The 19,085-nt window shown below is 42.0% G+C and overlaps 1 protein-coding gene across 3 annotated transcripts; it reads right to left on the bottom strand.

Moving 5' to 3' along the window:
• Positions 1–4,647: 4,647 nt before the first annotated feature.
• LOC119648180 (probable aminoacyl tRNA synthase complex-interacting multifunctional protein 2) lies at positions 4,648–17,018 on the bottom strand. 3 transcript variants are annotated; one of them, XM_038049766.1, is made up of 4 exons: positions 16,937–17,018; positions 10,856–11,011; positions 10,556–10,784; positions 4,648–5,050 (listed from the first exon to the last, which is right to left on the bottom strand). In XM_038049766.1, exons 1-4 carry the CDS (start codon positions 16,997–16,999, stop codon positions 4,677–4,679), a joined length of 822 nt encoding a protein of 273 aa, XP_037905694.1. In that variant the 5' UTR covers positions 17,000–17,018; the 3' UTR covers positions 4,648–4,676. The 3 variants fall into 3 exon arrangements, with proteins under 3 accessions (XP_037905694.1, XP_037905692.1, XP_037905693.1); XM_038049764.1 differs by having other exon boundaries at positions 16,662–17,001; XM_038049765.1 differs by having other exon boundaries at positions 16,740–17,000.
• Between the last annotated feature and the right edge of the window lie 2,067 nt (positions 17,019–19,085).

Below are 19,085 nucleotides of genomic sequence, written 5' to 3'. Positions count from 1 at the left end.
CAGTTAGCCGATACAATGTCCCAATATAGGGCTGATGTAACAGCGTTACAGGAGATGCGTTGACCAGGGACCGGTTTCCTGAAGAACAGTCGCTCCACCATATATTATAACGGCCATCCAGTAAACCATGTGCTCGAAGTAGGTTTCTTAGTCAGCCAAAAAATGAAACCTGTTGTTATCGGCTTTGAAAACATAATCGAACGGCTATGCATTCTGCGTTTGCGAGGCAAATTAACGTTCTCGCCCCTACAGAGATGCCTGCAGAGTCGGAGAAGGATATCTTTTACGAGGCAGTAGAACGAACCCTCGAAGCCTGTCCCAGATATGATATCAAAATCGTACTCGGGGATTTTAACAGCCAAGTAGGGACGGAGCCCGTATTTAGGCGATACGTTGGCTTTCATAGCTTACATCAAAATACAAATTATAACGAACTGCGGATTATTCAATTAGCAGTGTAACACGAAATGATTGTTGGAAACACCTAGTTTACGCGGGAAGCGGTCCACAAACAAACGTGGGCCTCTCCAGACGGGACCACATTCAACCAAATTGACCACGTATTGATCGAACGCCGCCACCTCTCAGCCTTGATGAATGTCAAAACATATAGGAGGCCAATATAGACTCCGATCACTACCTCGTTGGCATAGCGCTCCGAGCTCGAATAACAACACCACCCAGAATTCCCTCTGACAATCAGGTTAGAGTTAACACTGAAGCCATCCACAACACAGCCCTCTGCAACACCTATAAGAGGGAAATGGATGCCGCAATAACCGCAATCAACAGAGATCCTGGAGATGAGGCATCAACAAAAGATCTTCACAATCTCCTGAAGAACGTTATCATAAATACGGCCACAAACATACTTGGCCTCGGCTGCAAAAAGAGTCGGAACGGCTGGTTCGATGATGAATGTAAGCTAGCAACGGAACGGAAGAATGCTGCATACCGAGTGATGTTGCATTCTCAAATGACGCGGGCACGCGCGGAGACTTATCATGAACTCCGTCGAGCGAAGAAGCGACTTCATAGACGGAAAAAGGAAGCCTAGAAGAACTAACAGGTCTGTCAACTCGGAAAGCACAGAGAGCACCCGCACCAGGCGTGCAAGTTAACAAGTCAGTAGGATAAAGCCTTATACACCTCGATGCTCATCCTGCCGAGACCAAGAGGGAAATCTGATTCCCGACAGAATGGGCATATTGGAGCGATGGATCTCAATCCATCGCTCTTTGATGAAGTACTGAACAACTAGAACATCAGCGAGTTGGAAGTTCCGCCAACTGAGGACGACAGACAAATACTGCTACCACCAAGTGTAGAAGAAACACTCCGTGCATTCATCGGCTTAAAATTCATAAGTGGCTAGGAGCCGATGGAATTACAGCCGAATTGGTTAAATATGGAGGTAACCAAGTACACCAAGTGGTTCATCAACTTGTGCTCAAGGTATGGGACAGCGAATGCCTGACGATTGACAAAGAGGCATTATCTGTCTCATACATAAAAAGGGAGATATCACATAGGGCAGCAATTATAGAAGTATCACGTTGCTGAGAACCATCTATAAGATATTATCCGCTATCTTGCTAGGCCGGATAGCCCCATACGCTCAGAACATCATCGGCCCATACCAAAGAGACTTCACTCCACGCAAATCAGGAACAGATCAGATTTTCTCTCTGCGGCAAGCGATGGAAAAACTGTTGGAATATGGACATCAGTTGCACCATTTTTTCATCGACTTTAAAGCCGCCTAAGACAGCATAGTCAGGGTAAGACTATACACGACCATGAGAGAATTCGGATTCCCGACGAAATTGATAAGACTGACTAGGCTGACCCTGACCAATATGCGAGACCAGATAAAGGCAGCAGGATTACTTTCAAGACCATTCGACATCAACAACGACCTACGACAAGGGGATGTCCCATCATGTGTTCTCTTTAACCTGACCCCGGAGAAAGTGATCCGTGATGCTGTGGTAAATGCGGGGGGTACGATTCTCTTTAAGGCCACCCAACGAATGACCTATGCTGAAGATACCGACATCATAGGAAGAATGACCCGAGACTTTATCCAGATCGAGCAGGCGGTGATTGGCGCGAGATCTTGGGTTGCACATCAATTACGGCAAAACAAAATCTATGGTGGCGACGTCAGCACCGAAAACCAACCAACCAACAACACACAATACAACAAACCGCACTGGTCAAACGGGAAAAATAAAGATGGGAGACTACAACTTTGAGACCGTTGATAATGTCTATAGTCGAAAATCACAACCGATAACAGCTACGAGGATGAAATTCGCGCACGGTTGTTCGCATCCAGCAGAGCCCATTTCAGCTTACAAAAAAGCTCTCACTGTACAATGACCTTGCCAGTTCTCATGTATCCCTCGGAGACTTGGGTTCTTAGCAAGAAAAATTGCGAACTCTTGGCCGCGTTCGAGAGAAAAATCCTCAGAAGAATTTTGGCCCCTTAAATGAGGATGGACGATTCCGTAGCCTACATAACGATGAAATCTATGAGCGATACCATGACCGTCAGGTTGTGGATAAAATCCGGCTCAATAGGTTACGGTGGGCGGGTCACTTAATCCGTATGGATGAGGATGATCCAGCCCGGAAAGTCTATAAGGGCAGTATCTATAGTAGAAAAAGAAGACGAGGCAGACCCTGCCTGAGATGGAGCGATAGGATGGGTCAGGACGCTAGGCAGCTTTCAGGGATATCGAATTGGTGGACCTCGGCGCAAACCGGGATGTCTGGAGTTCTTTATTAATACAGGGCTAGACTGGATATCGGTTGTTGCGCTGTTGATGATGATGATGATGTGCATTAATTAGATACGTTCGAGTCAATATTAGCATTTACAAAGCGGCAATATTAACTAGAATCTGGATCATTTTGATAAAATTCCTGAAAAATTTGAATAGCATGGGAACAAATTAATTGGCTCTCACCTATAATGAAGAACGGCATCCACTTGAATCACAAGGTTTAAAGAGCAAACCTAACCCGGCAGGGAATATTTTCGAAAACATTGCTACATGTATACAAACCAATTATTAGAGGAGCAGATAATATAAGCCACGCGGAAGTTTATCTGATTTAATAGAAACATTACAAAATTCTGTCTCATGCCGACATAAAACCGCAATATCCACTTTTCACGGTGTGACTGCAAAGCAACAAATAGACGAACTTTCCCAACTAACTTCACCAACATGTTGCTTCTAAACCATAATGAGTGTACGTGTCTAACAAACCACGTCCTTCCTCCAAACGATACAGTACATTACAGACTGAAATTACCGTTCTCTAATTCAAATTAATAAATTAGTATTTTAATATCTAAATTGGTTCCTGACAGCATCCAATACGCTTCCATCCTACTTCCTGACTAATGCGGTACGTGCTTGATCCATGTGACCAGAATTAATTAGGGCAGACTAGATGACGCGGAAAAGAGAGTCCAATGTTTTTTACAGCTCTTTACCACCCTTACTCTAATGCGGTTTGCTCCAGCATTCTAAACGTCGGTTTGCTCTGCAATTGGTGAAAGTCTGTTCCTGTGAAGTTCGTAATCGCAACTAAAACGAGCGTAGCATGTGGTCTATTTAAAACAATGTCAGCTTCTGCATATTACATTCAACACCACGAGAACAGCAACACAATCCGAATTTTTCCTGTGTCCTGTTGTAGGTATGCCCGGTGAATATAAAACTTATTTTTGTGTTAACATATGCTCGTCGAGACGATTGAGGAAAAACGAGAGCGAACAAATGTCATCCAGAATGGAGCATTGTAGGTAACTAACAGCGAGCACGTTGTTCCTGCTTTTTTGAGGCAGGAAAGGGGGCTCATGAGAATGGGACTGGATGTCCAATTTTTATCTTTCATTTTCACAAATTTTGGATTCTTTTTCCATGACATGCATATTAAAGATTCACCCGGCATGTCACATGCAGAATGTAATACAAACTGAATAACATTTTTTACATGTGCAACTTTTGCAACACTTTGAGAGTGGAAAAAAAAATGCAAATTATCCCTAAATTGAAGCCCATTAAGTTCTGTTGATGGGTGATGTTAAATTAATTTTATCTAGATGCCAACATGGAATTATGATTTGATGAATTTAATGGTGTTGAAGAGTTGAATGGCACTTCAGTCTCTTGTTAACATACTTTTTTCATGGCTGATGCCGTATTCTGTTCCTTGAAATCTGTTCAGGTTGAAATCATTATATGATTTGGTAAAGGAGGAAAAGTTGCTATTAGCACACATAAAATTAGTTCAGAACGTTGTGCGAATAAACGGTATCAACAGAATAGCCAGTAAGTAGAATGCAAATCACGCATTGAGTGGACGCAGCACTAATCAATCGCATTAGAACTGTATAAATGCGAGCATATAGTATATAGGGTAAGTTTTACTCTATCTAACTTAATCTTCAATGAAGCTTTCAATTAAACAATAGCTACAATCCTGAATAGAGAAAAAAGTGAGAAACAAACGACAATGTACCAGCCTCCTTGTTATATTGAGTGCTTTTGTACTTTACACAAAAAGATACAAATCCATTTTGATCCACCTCATCCATAACTCCCAAGAATAGAATAAAACACCAAATTTGAGCTTTTTAAATTTCAATCACATTTCTATATTAGAGTAACTTGTTTCACACGAGTCAACCACTTATTCATATTCTCTGTTAAATTCTTCGCGGCGGCTGGCATCCTCCTTATCGAACTGCAAACGGCAACATCGGCAATGGATAGTTGATCACCAGTGAAGTACTTTTGCTTTTGAAGTCGGTTATTTAGTGAGCGCAGTAGAGGTTGCATTGACTTAGCTGTTTGACAACGTAACAGTTGGTAGCAAATATCAAGGATAACATCAATATCATTGCTATAGGTGGTATCCTCGTATCGATAATCCTGAGGACCGACGCGGGCTAAATATCGAATTATGTTCACCTCACCGTAGATGGGGACGTACATTGTTGGTGAACTTATCATTTCAGTATGTTCGGCTGGAAAGTGAAAGAGAGAAAATTAGGAGTAAGTACCTATGTTCTTTGTGAAACTATCCTAAATCACTAAACTAAACCCATGAAATTTTCTGATATTAATTTAACGACAAAGTGAAATTTAATTTAGCCTCGTAGGAGTAACATTACACTTATGTGCCTACACTTATAGGCAATATCTCAATAAATATCCACTAAACGATCCTAGGCCTAATTTTTGAAAGTGGAAATTGTCGAAGTCACGCGAAGCGGTTGACTCTAGAGAAGGAAGCAACATGACCTATATCTTATTTACTTACTTAATCTAGCTAAAAAATGAGTAATTCTAGTCTTCTTCGCAACTTTGCTATATACGGGCGATCTTGGGAAGTTGGCGTACAATATTGGTGTGACTAGCAAAGCTCCGCCCAACATTACTTTATCGCTTGATGTTTAAGTAATAACACCAGGTGCTCGACTCTAATTGATTTCTGTTGTATTAGCTGATTCCCAAATTGAGTTTGTTGCCGAAGCCGGGGAAATGCACTATACATGGGACCTCAGTCTACATAACGACGAAATCTGTGAGCGATACCACGATTGTCTGGTTGTTGATAAAATCCGGCTCAACAGGTTGCGGTGGGCGGGTCACTTCATCCGTATAGATGAGGATGATCCAGCCGGAAAGTCTATGCCTGAGCGATGGCATAAGCCAGGACCCCAGACCGTTTTGAGGAACGTCAAATTGGTAGAGCTATGCGCAAAACCGGGACGCCTGGAGTTCCTCCTGGAGGCCTAGACCAGATACCGTTTGTTACCCCGTTGATGATGATGAATTTGTCCTTTATTCAAGTAAGTAATACAGGTTAACTCTTTTCAGTCACCTCGACAGACAAGTAATATTTATCTGAGTGTAATTACGCGGTATTTTTAGCGATTAAATTATATGAAATAATTAAAACTTGCTGTTCCTATTTGCTAGTGTTATTTATTGATATCGCAGAGAGATCGAAAAACACTACATTATGGACACTGCAAGGAAGAATGGGTACATCAGCACCACCATAGATAAGATGATCAGGAACGTATTAACCTCACTACACTGTGCAAAAATCGACTCCTACCACATTAAAAATGTCAAGCGTCTTTCTCCAATCTGTCCAAGCATATAAAACGCACATTAAAAAAATTCAATATACAACTGGTAGGATCAAGTCGTATCTACTAGCTAAAATCTCAACTTGCTAGAGAGAATGACCGAAAAACGGTAGAGGAGATGCGCGGTATTTAGAAGATCACTTGCTCAGATTGTCCGAAGCTGTATACCGGACAAACGAAAAGGCTAGTAACCACTAGATTTAGGAAGCATACGAAGGAGGCAGAGTTGGCTATCAAACGCTCTCGAAAACCCACAAAATCTATGGTGGCTAATCATATGGTGTAATGCGGCCATAAAATAAACACCGACGATCTGAAAGCATTAAAACAAATAAGAAAAATTAATAGCTGGGCGCCCACGAAAGCTTATTCATTAACAAACAGTCGGTAGATACTAGACTGAATTCAGATCTAGGTATTGCTTCCAATAACATACATCGCAACATGACTTTCAAAATGGAAAAGGAAGATGACCAACGAATAGCGCTTCTTGACCTATCAATAATAAGAAACAACAGTAAACTCAAGTTCGACATATTCAGAAAGAAAACTCATGCACAACGTACCATACCGAAAGCGTCAAAACACACATATGAGCAGAAACTGGCGGCTTACTACAGTTTGATACATAGATTGCTAGAGACACCATTGACGGAAGAGCACTACTACTACAAACAGTAAAAAAGGATAATCCACCTATCAGAGCGAGCGTTACATTTTCATCGTTAACGAGCAAAATAAGAAATACGCTTCCAAAACACAACATCGAAGTAGTGAGTTTGAACGCAACAGACAACTGAGGACTAAGCTAGGTTCAACGAAAGACAAATTGAAACCAGTCGGGAAACCGGAAGCTTGACGCTTCAGATATAAAAGGTTTGGTGTTTCCCTATATGAGGAACATAACGCACTTCTTCATTGGCCGGTAGCAATGACTCGAGATATTTAAATCGCTCAGTTCTGTCAATGGCAGTAACCTGACCAGAACTGAGCGATTATATATCTCGGGCCAATGCTATCAGCCAATGGAAACTGCGTAATGAGATTGCTTCACGCATTAACGCAACCTGGATGAAGCGGCATTCCACAATTGACGTTCTTTGTGATGGATGTGATCTATGTCGTCCGCCTGCCGCTCTCTATAGCTCTGAGTGTCGACCGACTAGAAAAGACAATGAACGGCGTCTTGCGGTAATGGGAACTAAGATGTGGCATTGGATTAGTGGCGTGAGACGTTTTGATCACGTCCGAAATGAGGATATTCACGATCGATATGGGGTTGCACCGATTGTGGAAAAACTGCGAGTGAGACGTTTTCGATGGTGTAGTCACGTAATTCGCGCTTTAAACTCAACCTAAATTTATGTCACTCACTGCATGCGTGGGATTTCATAGTTCTCATCTATCCACCAAATTTCGTTCGTATCGGTTTAGCCGTAAAGTGCGTGTGATAGACAGACAGACAGTGAATCGATTTTAATAAGGTTTTGTTTTTATACATCGAGAAAAGTTTATAGGAAAGCTCTTGTAAGTGAAACAACGTATCGTGATTGGTTCCGTCGCTTCAAAGACTGTGATTTCGATGTTGACAACTGTCGGCATGAAGGAAGAAGGTATTGTTCGATGAGGATCTATGCCAAACAGAAGAATCGCTTGTTTCAGGATTAGGAGTTACCCACCAAACTATTTCTAAGCAATTGCATGCATTGAGAAAGATTCAAAAGCAAGGAATATGTGTGAGTGTATGAGGTGAGGGAGAGGCAAAACCTATGAGCATTCAAGCCCTAGTGGTCTAAGTACTCGATTCCCCTGAATTTACGTTAGTGGATGTAATGCTACCCGCTGCAGTTGGAGCACATCACCATCAAAAATCGAATGTCTGATGCGCCCATAGGTGGGGCACACTAAAAAAAGGAAGCAGATTGGATTATGATTTGAAACCAAGGGATGTTGAGTGTCGTTATTCCACCTGTGGACAACTGCTTCCGCAGCAAAAAATGGAAGGGTTTTCTTTATCACATCGAACCGATTGATAGAAAATGGATTCATTTCAACAACCCAAAGATTTCGTGGGAACTGCTCCAATGTTCACGCTGCGAAAGTTATGCTGGTGTTTGGTAGAACCAGGTCGGTGTTAGTTATTATAAGCTGTTGGGTCCGGACGAAACCATCACTAGTGAAAGGTATCGACTTCCAATTGATGCGATTGAACCGAGTACCACGCGAAAAACGGGCACAATAGGAGTAGAAACACAACAAAGTGATTCTCGAGCATCACAACGCTCGGCCTTACATTGCCGAAACCATTAAATCCTATAAGGAAATGCTCAAATTTGAAGTCCTGCCCCACCCACAATATTTCCCAGATCATCATTACTTAATCTGTTGGGTGACACATGGTTTGGCCGATCAGCAGTTCCACTTATATGAAGACATGAAAAAATTGCATGATTCGTGGATAGCCTAAGAAAATGGACAGTTTTTTTTCGAGCTTATTAGGACGTTTTCCGTATTAATTTTTGTCCTTAGCTCATTCAGTTTTACATGGGCGATAGTCAACTTATTGTGACTGGGATTAGACTTGTAGATTGCTATATATTTTGAGGCTGGAAGATACTTCCTAGTTGCGAAGAGATCTGCTTCATCTTTTACAGAGCGAACCCAGGCCCTGTTCAATAAATGGGATTTGTTGTCAAATTTTTTTTAGACTTTTCGCAGAATTGCATAAGGAATTGTCTACATCTTTTTGTGCTGTCAGTTTTACAGCATGTCTGCTGAGGGACCTTCTTTTATATTTGCTTAGCAGAAAGTTTACGATTTTTTCATTTCTGGTGTGCAATTTCTTTGCCAGCGCTTACTTGTATATTTTTTATTTTGTGTTTTTCTAAACCACCTCTTGTATTTGTTGTTGTTCTTCTCTCGAACGCAGCTAAGAGTTTGCAATTTTTTGCTAACAACTCCAAGTTTTCGAGGACTGGCAAGATCATTGTTTTGTAGGCTGAGCTTACACGATGAGTATTTAATCAGTCTGGCGTCAATCAATGGCAAAATTATGGTAAACTGATGATTTAAGGTGTTTCTATTGCAATGAATGATGAACTGATATTTAAATTTTTAAAAAAAATCTGTAGTGCAACTGTCATTGTATTGTTAATCGAAACATGGTTTCCAAATGGTTCGGATGTTTAAATGCATTCAAGAAAAACGGTTCTTTATCATCTTCTTTATACTAAGCACGTCAATCCATCAGTTTTTCATCAGTCCATTTTCAATGGATGAAATACTGATCATATAATATCAGCCGTACAGTAAGAGTTTTGATCCTATGATGAGATGTTTCGTGTGAGATAGTTTTTCTTGGCTGAAATAGGTTTTGTTGGGTGCCAATAACCTAGCGCGAATTTCACCGTCGAAGCTTTCGACCCTAGATAGAAGAAGTTTTCAACCGCGACAAAGTTGAAGACTCTTTATATTTATTGGTCTCATTTGACCAGTGTCTTTAATGATTTTGGTGCTGATGTTACCACCATATATTTCGTCATACTTTCTTTAATTGGCAGCCCAAGATCTGGCGCTTAACGACGTCTGCCCGATTGGGATGGAAGTAGTTTGTACATCTCCGATTATTCTTCCCGTGATGTCGATATCATCAACATAATAATAATCGTTGGCGCAACAATCCATGTTGGATCAGGGCCTTGAAGTGTGTTAGAGCACTTCATTCAAGACCGTAACGGTACACTAGGAGGCAATGTGGTCAGCATTGCGCTCGCCCGAGATTATTACCCTGATTTGACTCAGGTACTCATTCACAGCTGAGTCGACTGGTATCCGACGTCAAATCACGATACAAATTCCACTGCCACCAGTGAGATTTGAACCGCGACCTTCCGTACGACAGCCTTGCGCTCTAACCACTCAGCTATCCGGACACATCAACATAGGCCAGCGGTTAGGTGGACATGAAGAGGATAGTGCCTCTTGGATCATATTTGAAACAAATATTGGAGTGATCGGCTGATAAAAACACTCCATACTCCAAGATGACAAATATCGATGTTTTTGTTCGGTAACTTCTAATCCAGAAATCGATATTTGTTCGATGATGTCGCAGCTCTAACGCAAAGTATACTTTGTCAACATCTATCGGAACAGCGAAATTCGTTAATCAACAAGTGATTTTTTACTATAACTGTCAAAGTGGACTCTGGGTTGTATCAAGTAACAATCAGCGAAAATTGTAAACCACGTCACCGGGTTTATCCTCCCGGCTATTACAAACTTTCAAACAAATACCTCCTGGGTTTGTCTGGCTTTTGCCACATTTCATAGTAAAAAATGATAGTTCCAGTAATTAAAGATGGTACTTACTATTTTTCCAAATAAGTGTGACTTTAATACCAGGACTCTTCACAGATGAGTTGTTAGCAGTTATCTGCTTTTGAAATTCAATTGCCTCCTGGTCCAGACTAACAATTGTTGAATGTGAATAACATTTCACATCAATATTGAAAACATCTTTCCATATATTTTTAATAGCGAGTAATGCATATGGTATGAATTTCGGATGCGCATTAATAACTATATCTGGAAGCGATTCCTGTTTTGAGTTAATAATAGAAAGTAAATCAGTCGAGTCCTGCAGGGAATAGGAATAGTTTTATAAATTACATAAACTTCGCCCCTAGGTTGAGTATGTTGTATAGTTTTGCCGCAAACGTTCAATGACGATCGCATCGATTGAAGCTGATTTCGTAGTTCGTGTAGTTGTTTTATAACTACTTCTTGTCGTTCTTCCAATTTAGTCATAGCGGAAGCGTTTTCGGCCTGGAATATGGAAAAATATTATTTTTATGAGTTGATTTGCTGCATGTTAGTATACAAACAGAAAACTGCACGTAACAGCTTTGGCAAAAAAAATTAAACGGGAGAAACCAAAAATTTAGACGAAGCTAGCAACAGATGTTATTACTCAGAATTTTTCAAGGAAAACAAACAGTTATTGTTCCAATCAAATCTCTGATTTGTTGGTATGTTTAAAATGTAATAAGCTCAACCAAAAACAATTTTATTAGTACACAAATTCACTGCTACAAAACAGTCTTTTGAATATAACATTCATGTTAGTTCCTCCCTAATATATTGCGCGCATATTGAGGGAAGTTAAGCCGTTGGATATCACTTTTCTTCAATTGTGGTTTTATTTACAGTGTCCTGTATAGGAAAAAATAGCAGGTTACCTTAGCCTAAACAATGCTGTGAAAAATTAGATTTTCCAGAAAAAATCTTCTTTGTAATGAAATTTTTCCAACATATATTGTGAGATGCAAGTAATAAACCAAATCAATCGAAAAGTACACCATTAGAGAAGGGAAACATAGAGCTTTCAACCGAAGAAAAATATTCAAAATGGCCGCCGCTAGCAGCTATACAGGCCCGAAGTCTGTGAGGCCATGCATCGATCGCTTCACGTACAGTATGAAGCAGCATTTCTCGAGCTGCACGCACGATGCGATATTTTTTACCGGGAAATCATTGCAGAAGAGCAGCACACCGAGTTCGCCGTATTTCCTTCAGTTTTGGCGTTCACATATGGCTAAGGCACCGCCGGTACGCACCGAGTTCGAGATCTACTCGTAAAATACGACTCATACTTCGAGTTGAAACGCCCATTTCCGCCGACATTCGTTTCTGCTTGCGAAGAGGATTGCGACGAACACGCTCATGCACAGCATGCATGACCTTCCGGCGACGTACGAAACGCAGGCGCCCTTACCGCGCCCTGTCCACCACATTAGCTGTTTCGCGGTATCGAACTATTGTCCAAAAAAACGAATCGTTCGTTCATCGGCAGCTTTTTTAACAAACTAAGAATCTTTTTGAAAGTCTAACGGAAGTGGAAGGTACTCCAAGTGGAAGTGGAAGTGATTAGGTACTCTCCGTGCGCAGTGTTACCAGTTTCGGTGGCCTAATATTTCTCGCTATACGCATCGACTGATAGCACTTATGGCTATACTATGTATATACACAAACCTATCTTTCTTCCTCATTATCTTCAGCCTTTGTCCCACTCACAAGCGGGGTCGTCTCGTCTTGATCGGTTTCGCCATTTGGCTCTATCAAATTCCTGATCTGGATGCAATCTCGAGGCTTTTAAATCACCATCCAGCGTATCAAGCCACCGTTGTTTCGACGGGCCTTTTGGTCGTTTACCATTGACTTCGATGTTCAGACCAATCTTGGCAAGTGAATTCTCGTTAGCGCGAATTGCATGACCATACCATCGAAGATCCCTCTCTCGCAACTTTTCGACGATCGGTGCAACCCCATATCGATCGCGGATATCCTCATTTCGGATGTGGTCGAAACGTGTCACGTCACTAGCCCAACGCAACATCTTCGTCTCCATTACCGCAGGACGCCGTTCATTGTTTTTTTATAATAATAATAATAATAATCGTTGGCACAACAATCCATATTGGATCAGGGCCTTGAAGTGTGTTAGAGCACTTCATTCAAGACCGTAACGGTACACTACAGAACACTGTAGGAGGCAATGTGGTCAGCATTACGCTCGCCCGAGATTATTACCCTGATTTGACTCAGGTACTCATTCACAGCTGAGTCGACTGGTATCCGACGTCAAATCACGATACAAATCCCACTGCCGCCAGCGAGATTTGAACTGCGACCTTCCGTACGACAGCCTTGTGCTCTAACCACTCAGCTATCCGGACATAGTCGGCCAATACTCAGAACCATCGAAGGCGACAGGACGAACGATATTGCGGTATATTTTAGATTTAAGACGTTCGTTGATACGTCGAAGAAGAACATCCGTTGTGGAACGCTACTTCATCAAGGTTGCGGTAATGCGTGCAGCAATTTCATAACGCAGTTCTCCATTGGCTGATAGTGTTGACCAAAGGTATTAAAATCGCTCAGTTCTGGGCAGGCCACTGCCGCCGACAGTGATTGTGCCTGCCTCATGGAGATCGGCTGTCAGAAATTCAGTTTTATTCAGATTCAATCTGTGACCGTGTTGCATGAGGCGATAATTCCATTTTTGGACAAGTTGCTCGAGATCATTTCTGCTATGTGATGCTAGGAAAACATCTGCATAAAGCAGTGTATAGGGCGCTGGATGTTGGATGTCCCGTGTGACGGTGTCCTTGATGAACACCAACAGAGACACGAAGCGGTTTTGATACACCCGCCATACTTCGAACTTTACTTTTCGGATCGTGATAGAGCAATTAAACCCAGCGCACGAGTTCTTCTGGCACAAATTGTTATAATAAAGCATACCAGATGAGTTCATGTGGCACGATTTAGCGAATACGGTTCTGAAGAATGCGTTCAAAAATCTTCATGGTATGGGAAAGTAATCGGATCGGACGGTAATTTGAACATTCTGCTGGGCTACCTTTCTTTTTCCATATTGGAACAGTGGTACTTTCTTGCCAGTCAGATGGTGTTCTTCCTTCCTGAATAACCCGGTTAAAGAATTCACTGAACCACAGTGTTGGGTCCCAGCTCTTCGCTTTCAAGTGTTCAGATGCGATGTCGTCAGGGCCTATGGCTTTCCCAGATTTCATTCGTTTTATTGCCTCTGCGACTCTAGTTGCGCTGACAGTGAAGCCCATAGTGTTTTACGTAGGCACCTGTCGTGAGACTTAATCCTACGGTCCTCTTCAGACACGGATTGATTTTGTGACCACAATAAGAGCCCCGCTGAGACAAGTCACAACGGTACCAGTCTACACCAAGTGCATGGCTTAGCATGCATACTGGTGGATGCAAGAATTACCTAAATTTCTACCGAACTAAGGAGAACGGCACCCGTGTTGATACGCAACACCACGTCGAGGCCCGAAGGTCTCTTCTCGCTTGAGCACAACCACAACCACCATGAAACTCCCACTAGGGGGGCCAACCGCAAATAACCGAGCTGTCCTCACATACCACAGGAGTTCACCCGAAGTATGTGAGTCCAGTGGCTTTCCCGGTTCCCATGGTACCAGTATACCCCTGGTAAGGTTTCGTGACCAATTTGCCACTTCAGATGAGTCCCCGTGCAGACTCGGGTCTGATCGCCCTAATTAGGTCTTTGGAGCATTCGCCTACTGAATCACGGCCGGCAAACCAAAGTAATTACAGCGTCTCCCGGTGCCACCACTATGGAGGTTCTCCTCGACCACTTGGTTTTGGTTTGGCCGATAGGGTTGCCGCCCCATCTTCCTCACCGCCACCTCTGAGCACCAAGTTGCGCTGACAGGTGGAACCACTCCAAATGGCGGCATTGATTATGGAAGTGGAGGATGAGCAAATTTTTCAGTTGAAATCTGCTCGAAGTATTCTCGCCATCTATCTGTTGCGGCTCGGCAGTTGGTAAGTAAAATACCGTTCTTGTCATTAACGCAACAGAAGTGTTGTGCGTTCGTTTCGGCTTCTGCAAGTCAATACAGATCTCTCTCGCCATCCCGAGTGTCCAGATACAGACACACTTCATTTCAACATCATCATTCCAAAGCCAAGTATTTCGGTTAATGTACCGCTTACCTGGCTTGGTGACCCCAAGGGCTGCAGAGGCTGCTTTGTCGATCGTGTCTTTCATTTGGTTCCACGATTCTTCCACATTCGAAATGGTTAGTAATCGCTTATCATCTTCTCCTTTCTTCTCACGAAATCGCCACCATAGTATTGCTTAGAGTACTCTAATCTCTAATAATTTATGTGCATGAAATAATAGTAAAGTGCAGCAGAAAACGGAACGGACCATAATCCGAGCTATCGAGCCCCTGATCTCTTTGTGTTTTGTGTAAAACAAAACCTTATTAAAATCGATTTACTGTCTGCCGGTCAGATGCATTTTTCTCGAAGACGGTTATAGCGATTGACACCAAATTTTGTAGAACTAAGGAAACTGTGAATGCTCACGCATACAGTGAGTTACATCCTTTTACGAGGGGGATATTCGCAAAAGAAACTTTGATGGAAAAAGCTATAATATGGAGGTCCGCGTAATTTTCTCTCCGGACCGCATGTTTCCTTATAACTTTTGCCTTGGACCCAGAATATTTCTCTATAGCGCATCAACCCGCTTCCTCCCAGAACTTCCCAGGAACTCTCCATTTTCCCTCTACTGCTCTGCGCCAAGTTTTTATGGGTAAAACATACTTCTCCGCTATTCTGAGAGAATGAGTTACATTGCATAGCGTAGCCAGCATAAAAACGGTCGCACCTCGGCCATACGTAGCTGGTATTGCACCGACCAAGTTCTTTGTTTGAGGTAGTAAGACTAGCGTACATTACCTAGACAAATGTTGACGTAGGCTTGGAGCTTTAGAGTAGTAGTGGTGGTTACTTTCCATGAGCTACTCCCAAATAACAACGTAGAAAGAATATTAGCACAGAACAGCCTCAACTTGATCTTGGTGTTGAGATTTCCAGATTATAGACAAAGCAGCGAAGGTGAATTTAACGCTGTTAATGCGACGACCGGTCCGGTGGAACCATGAGCATAAACCACGCTTCCTAGATATATACAAATTGATCAACGCCTTGGATACTCTGCCCATGAATGTAGATAGTGAAAATGCCATCGTCAGATTGAAAACCTTGATTTTGGTTTATGTCTTGTCAAAACTTTAATGATACTGAAGCGTCAATAACTCTTTCAATAGGGACGAACCTCTTGATAGCTAAGATAATGATTCAAATATCGGCCGATTCCACCGAAACAAGTCTACAATTAAAAATCCAGAGCCCCACTCTTTTCTCAGGCGACATTACGTGGCCATCTAGATTAATAGAAATCTTGTCTCTTCCTCTTGGATAGTCTTTAAAAACGCATCCAAAGAATATTTAACACTTTTATGAAATTTGCCTTCAGTTAAGTACCAGAAGCAGTTGACATCCTTAAAAACCGAAGACATAATTGAATTAACCTGGACTTTCGTAGAAGGCAGACGAGAACGGAAGGAACTTTCTGGTGAAAAGCAAGCGGAAAAAGCTAAGAGAAAAAAGATGGTGAGGCAAGAAAGAGGATTGAATAGCTGGAAGCAGACCAAATGGAAGCAGAAATTGCAAAGGATGTGGAAAAAGCAGTGGCATATATACATGAGGAAGAAAATTATGCATGAAATATCGAATACATTGAACTGTTGTTCATTAATTTGAACACAATTATTAACCATTTGATTAGACCACTTTACAGAATCCGGCTCGCCCGAGTTTTTGGTGGACAACAGAAATAGGAAAATCGTTTTCCCCGACCCATTTCCTGCCACATAAGCAGTTTTTCTTTTCAGACAAAAATAGTGCAGCCATCGGCACCGCTCTGCACACCTGCTCTAGGTTATTAACCATAAAATTGCTGACAGGCAGAGCCCACTCATTTTCTTCACAGAAAACACAAAAGACACTAAACATGCTAAACTGAAAATAACTCAGCCCAAGAGGAACGTTAAATAACCTTCAAAACCATATCAATTTGCCGACGTATGCTCTGCAGGATAGGATCTGTTGAGGAGCAAATCGATGAGCCACTTACTTCTGGCGTTCCGCCGTCGCGCTTCAGGGCCAGGCTCTTCATGGCGTACATGCACTTGGGCACGGTAATGTCGAAAGCAGGCAGAAGCGTTTTCAACTCGTACATCTCGAATTGTCGTGGGTCAAATTAAAAAGGAACAACAACCAATAACAAGCAACACAACGTGCAAATCAAAACTATTCTCTGAGTTATTTTACCGAGTAACCTCCACGAGAAGCAAATGCGAAAATCCAACTGGGGCCGTCAACTTTGAGTAACATAACCTGGTTTCGGGGTGAGTGGGAGAGGTCGAAATGTCATTCGCAGAAGTGGCGCACATGAGCGTTCTTGGCAAGGAGTGGTTTGTGCTCTGGCTAAACTTATTCGCGGAACAGGAAACTGCTGTGACAGTTCCGCTGGTGATTTCCGGGAATTAATGTCGCCACGTAGAATAGTTTATTGATGAAAAATGAAAGAGGAATCGCAAATTGCTTGTTCAATTATTTAAGAAATATGGTAATATTCGATTTAAACTTGAAATAAGCTGGCTAAGAATCAAAGTAAAAATGAAGGATTTTCTCTGTTAAGAAGAATACTGACCACATTGCCTCCTATAGGGTACTGTAATCCTGTAGTGTACCGTTACGGTCTTGAATGGATTGTTGCGTATAATGTAAAACTATAGGAGCACACTATGAACACAACTTGAAAGGATCAAAAATTCAGACAGAATCAATAATATTTTTAAATGTAGCTCGCATAAGACTATTCAACCGGTCCTTCAAATAAGAGGCAAAGAGTCAATACTTGCAATCATTGAGCTAGGGTTTAAGAACAAGTGAAAGTATTCTTTGCTTGTCGTAAAAGATGACTAAAAGGAATAGAAACTTGTAGGCTAACAACTTGCAAATTCCGAAACTTTATTGCTGCCGCAACGGTTACAACCTTTGACAATAAAAAACCGTCTAAAATTGGTTTCAGAACTGTGTGCACGCTCCTTGATTATGATAATGAGAATTCCCAGAATATTTACTACCACCAACTGGAACGCGAATTTCGGCGAAGTTAAATGGCGGGATTTTGGAGTGAACTGCTCTACTTCTTTCAATACTGCACTTTTGTTGACAAGCCTAGTGGAAGCAGTCGCGAATTCGGAAAAAAAGAGAAAGGCTTCCTATGAACCATTACATGTAGTCCACGAGAGGCTGTGTGTGTGCCTTTAGTGAGGAGAAGCTATAGCCTCTGAACACTCAGGCCGTGGTGGTCCCATCTAGCGGAATATCCCGGATTCATCGATCCCGTCGCAACTGGGGAACATCGCTCCGAAGACCTTATGCCTGATGCGTTCATAGGCGGGGCATTCACATCAGAAATGCTCCGTGGATTCCGCTTCCCCATTACAGGAGGGACACGTATCATCTTAGCTAGAGAATTATGGAATGTCAGAATGCCTACAATACTCCTGCAAGTCCTCCTGCTTTTCGAGAGGATAAACTTTGCGTTACGTAGGTTCGGTTCTGACAGAAAAAGTGTGATGTCCCTGGCAGCATTTAGACTATGCCACCTGTCATTATGGGGAGCTTATTCCTAGTTTTTGAAGACAGAGTTAGCCAATGCCACTGATACCTCAATTACTGGTTCCGGTCCTGGCATGGGGAAGATTAAACCCTCTCTTGCTAAAACATCCGAAACCTCATTTCCCTATACGCCACAGTAACCAGGTACCCAGAGTAGTTCCACCGTGTTGAATCTAAAGATAGAGTTCAAACGGTTTCTGCATTTTTGAACGATTTTCGAGATGATCAAAGGACTACTCAGCGCCCCCAATGCAGTCTGGCTATTACTGCAGATTGCGATGCACCTTCCCTTCAACCGTTCGTCGTTTGCTGCCCTTAGGATCGCATATACTTCGGCTTGAAAACCCGTTGTATATTGCCCCAAAAGAAAAGCCAGTTAACAAAAAAAACGATATTTGTTTTATACTTTTTTATTCATTCACGAGGGCCACAGTGCTTACGCTCTGGTAGTACTCGAGAAACTGCTGATCTCCGTTTCTACACCTCCTTAAATACTACGTCTTATTTACTAATGAATCGACAGGGAAATATACAACACATATTTCCTTATGACCCATGGTTCTTAACTTTAGCACAGGGAAACTATACAAAACATGTTTCCTTATGACCTGTGATCTTTATTACTATATGGGTTAAGACTTTTATCACTCATGGTGATAATGTTCCAGGAAGGTCGGGGATTTATTTACCTAATGTGATATTATCCCAGAAAAGTCGGGGATTTATTTACCTAATGTGATATTATTCCAGGAAGGACTACAGACATTGTTATCTATTGAATTGTTTGATG

The sequence above is a fragment of the Hermetia illucens genome, chromosome 2 (assembly GCF_905115235.1).
Source record: "Hermetia illucens chromosome 2, iHerIll2.2.curated.20191125, whole genome shotgun sequence".
Taxonomy (NCBI): domain Eukaryota; kingdom Metazoa; phylum Arthropoda; class Insecta; order Diptera; family Stratiomyidae; genus Hermetia; species Hermetia illucens.
Note: the sequence above shows the minus strand (reverse complement) of the source record. Positions and strands in the feature narration are given on the sequence as shown.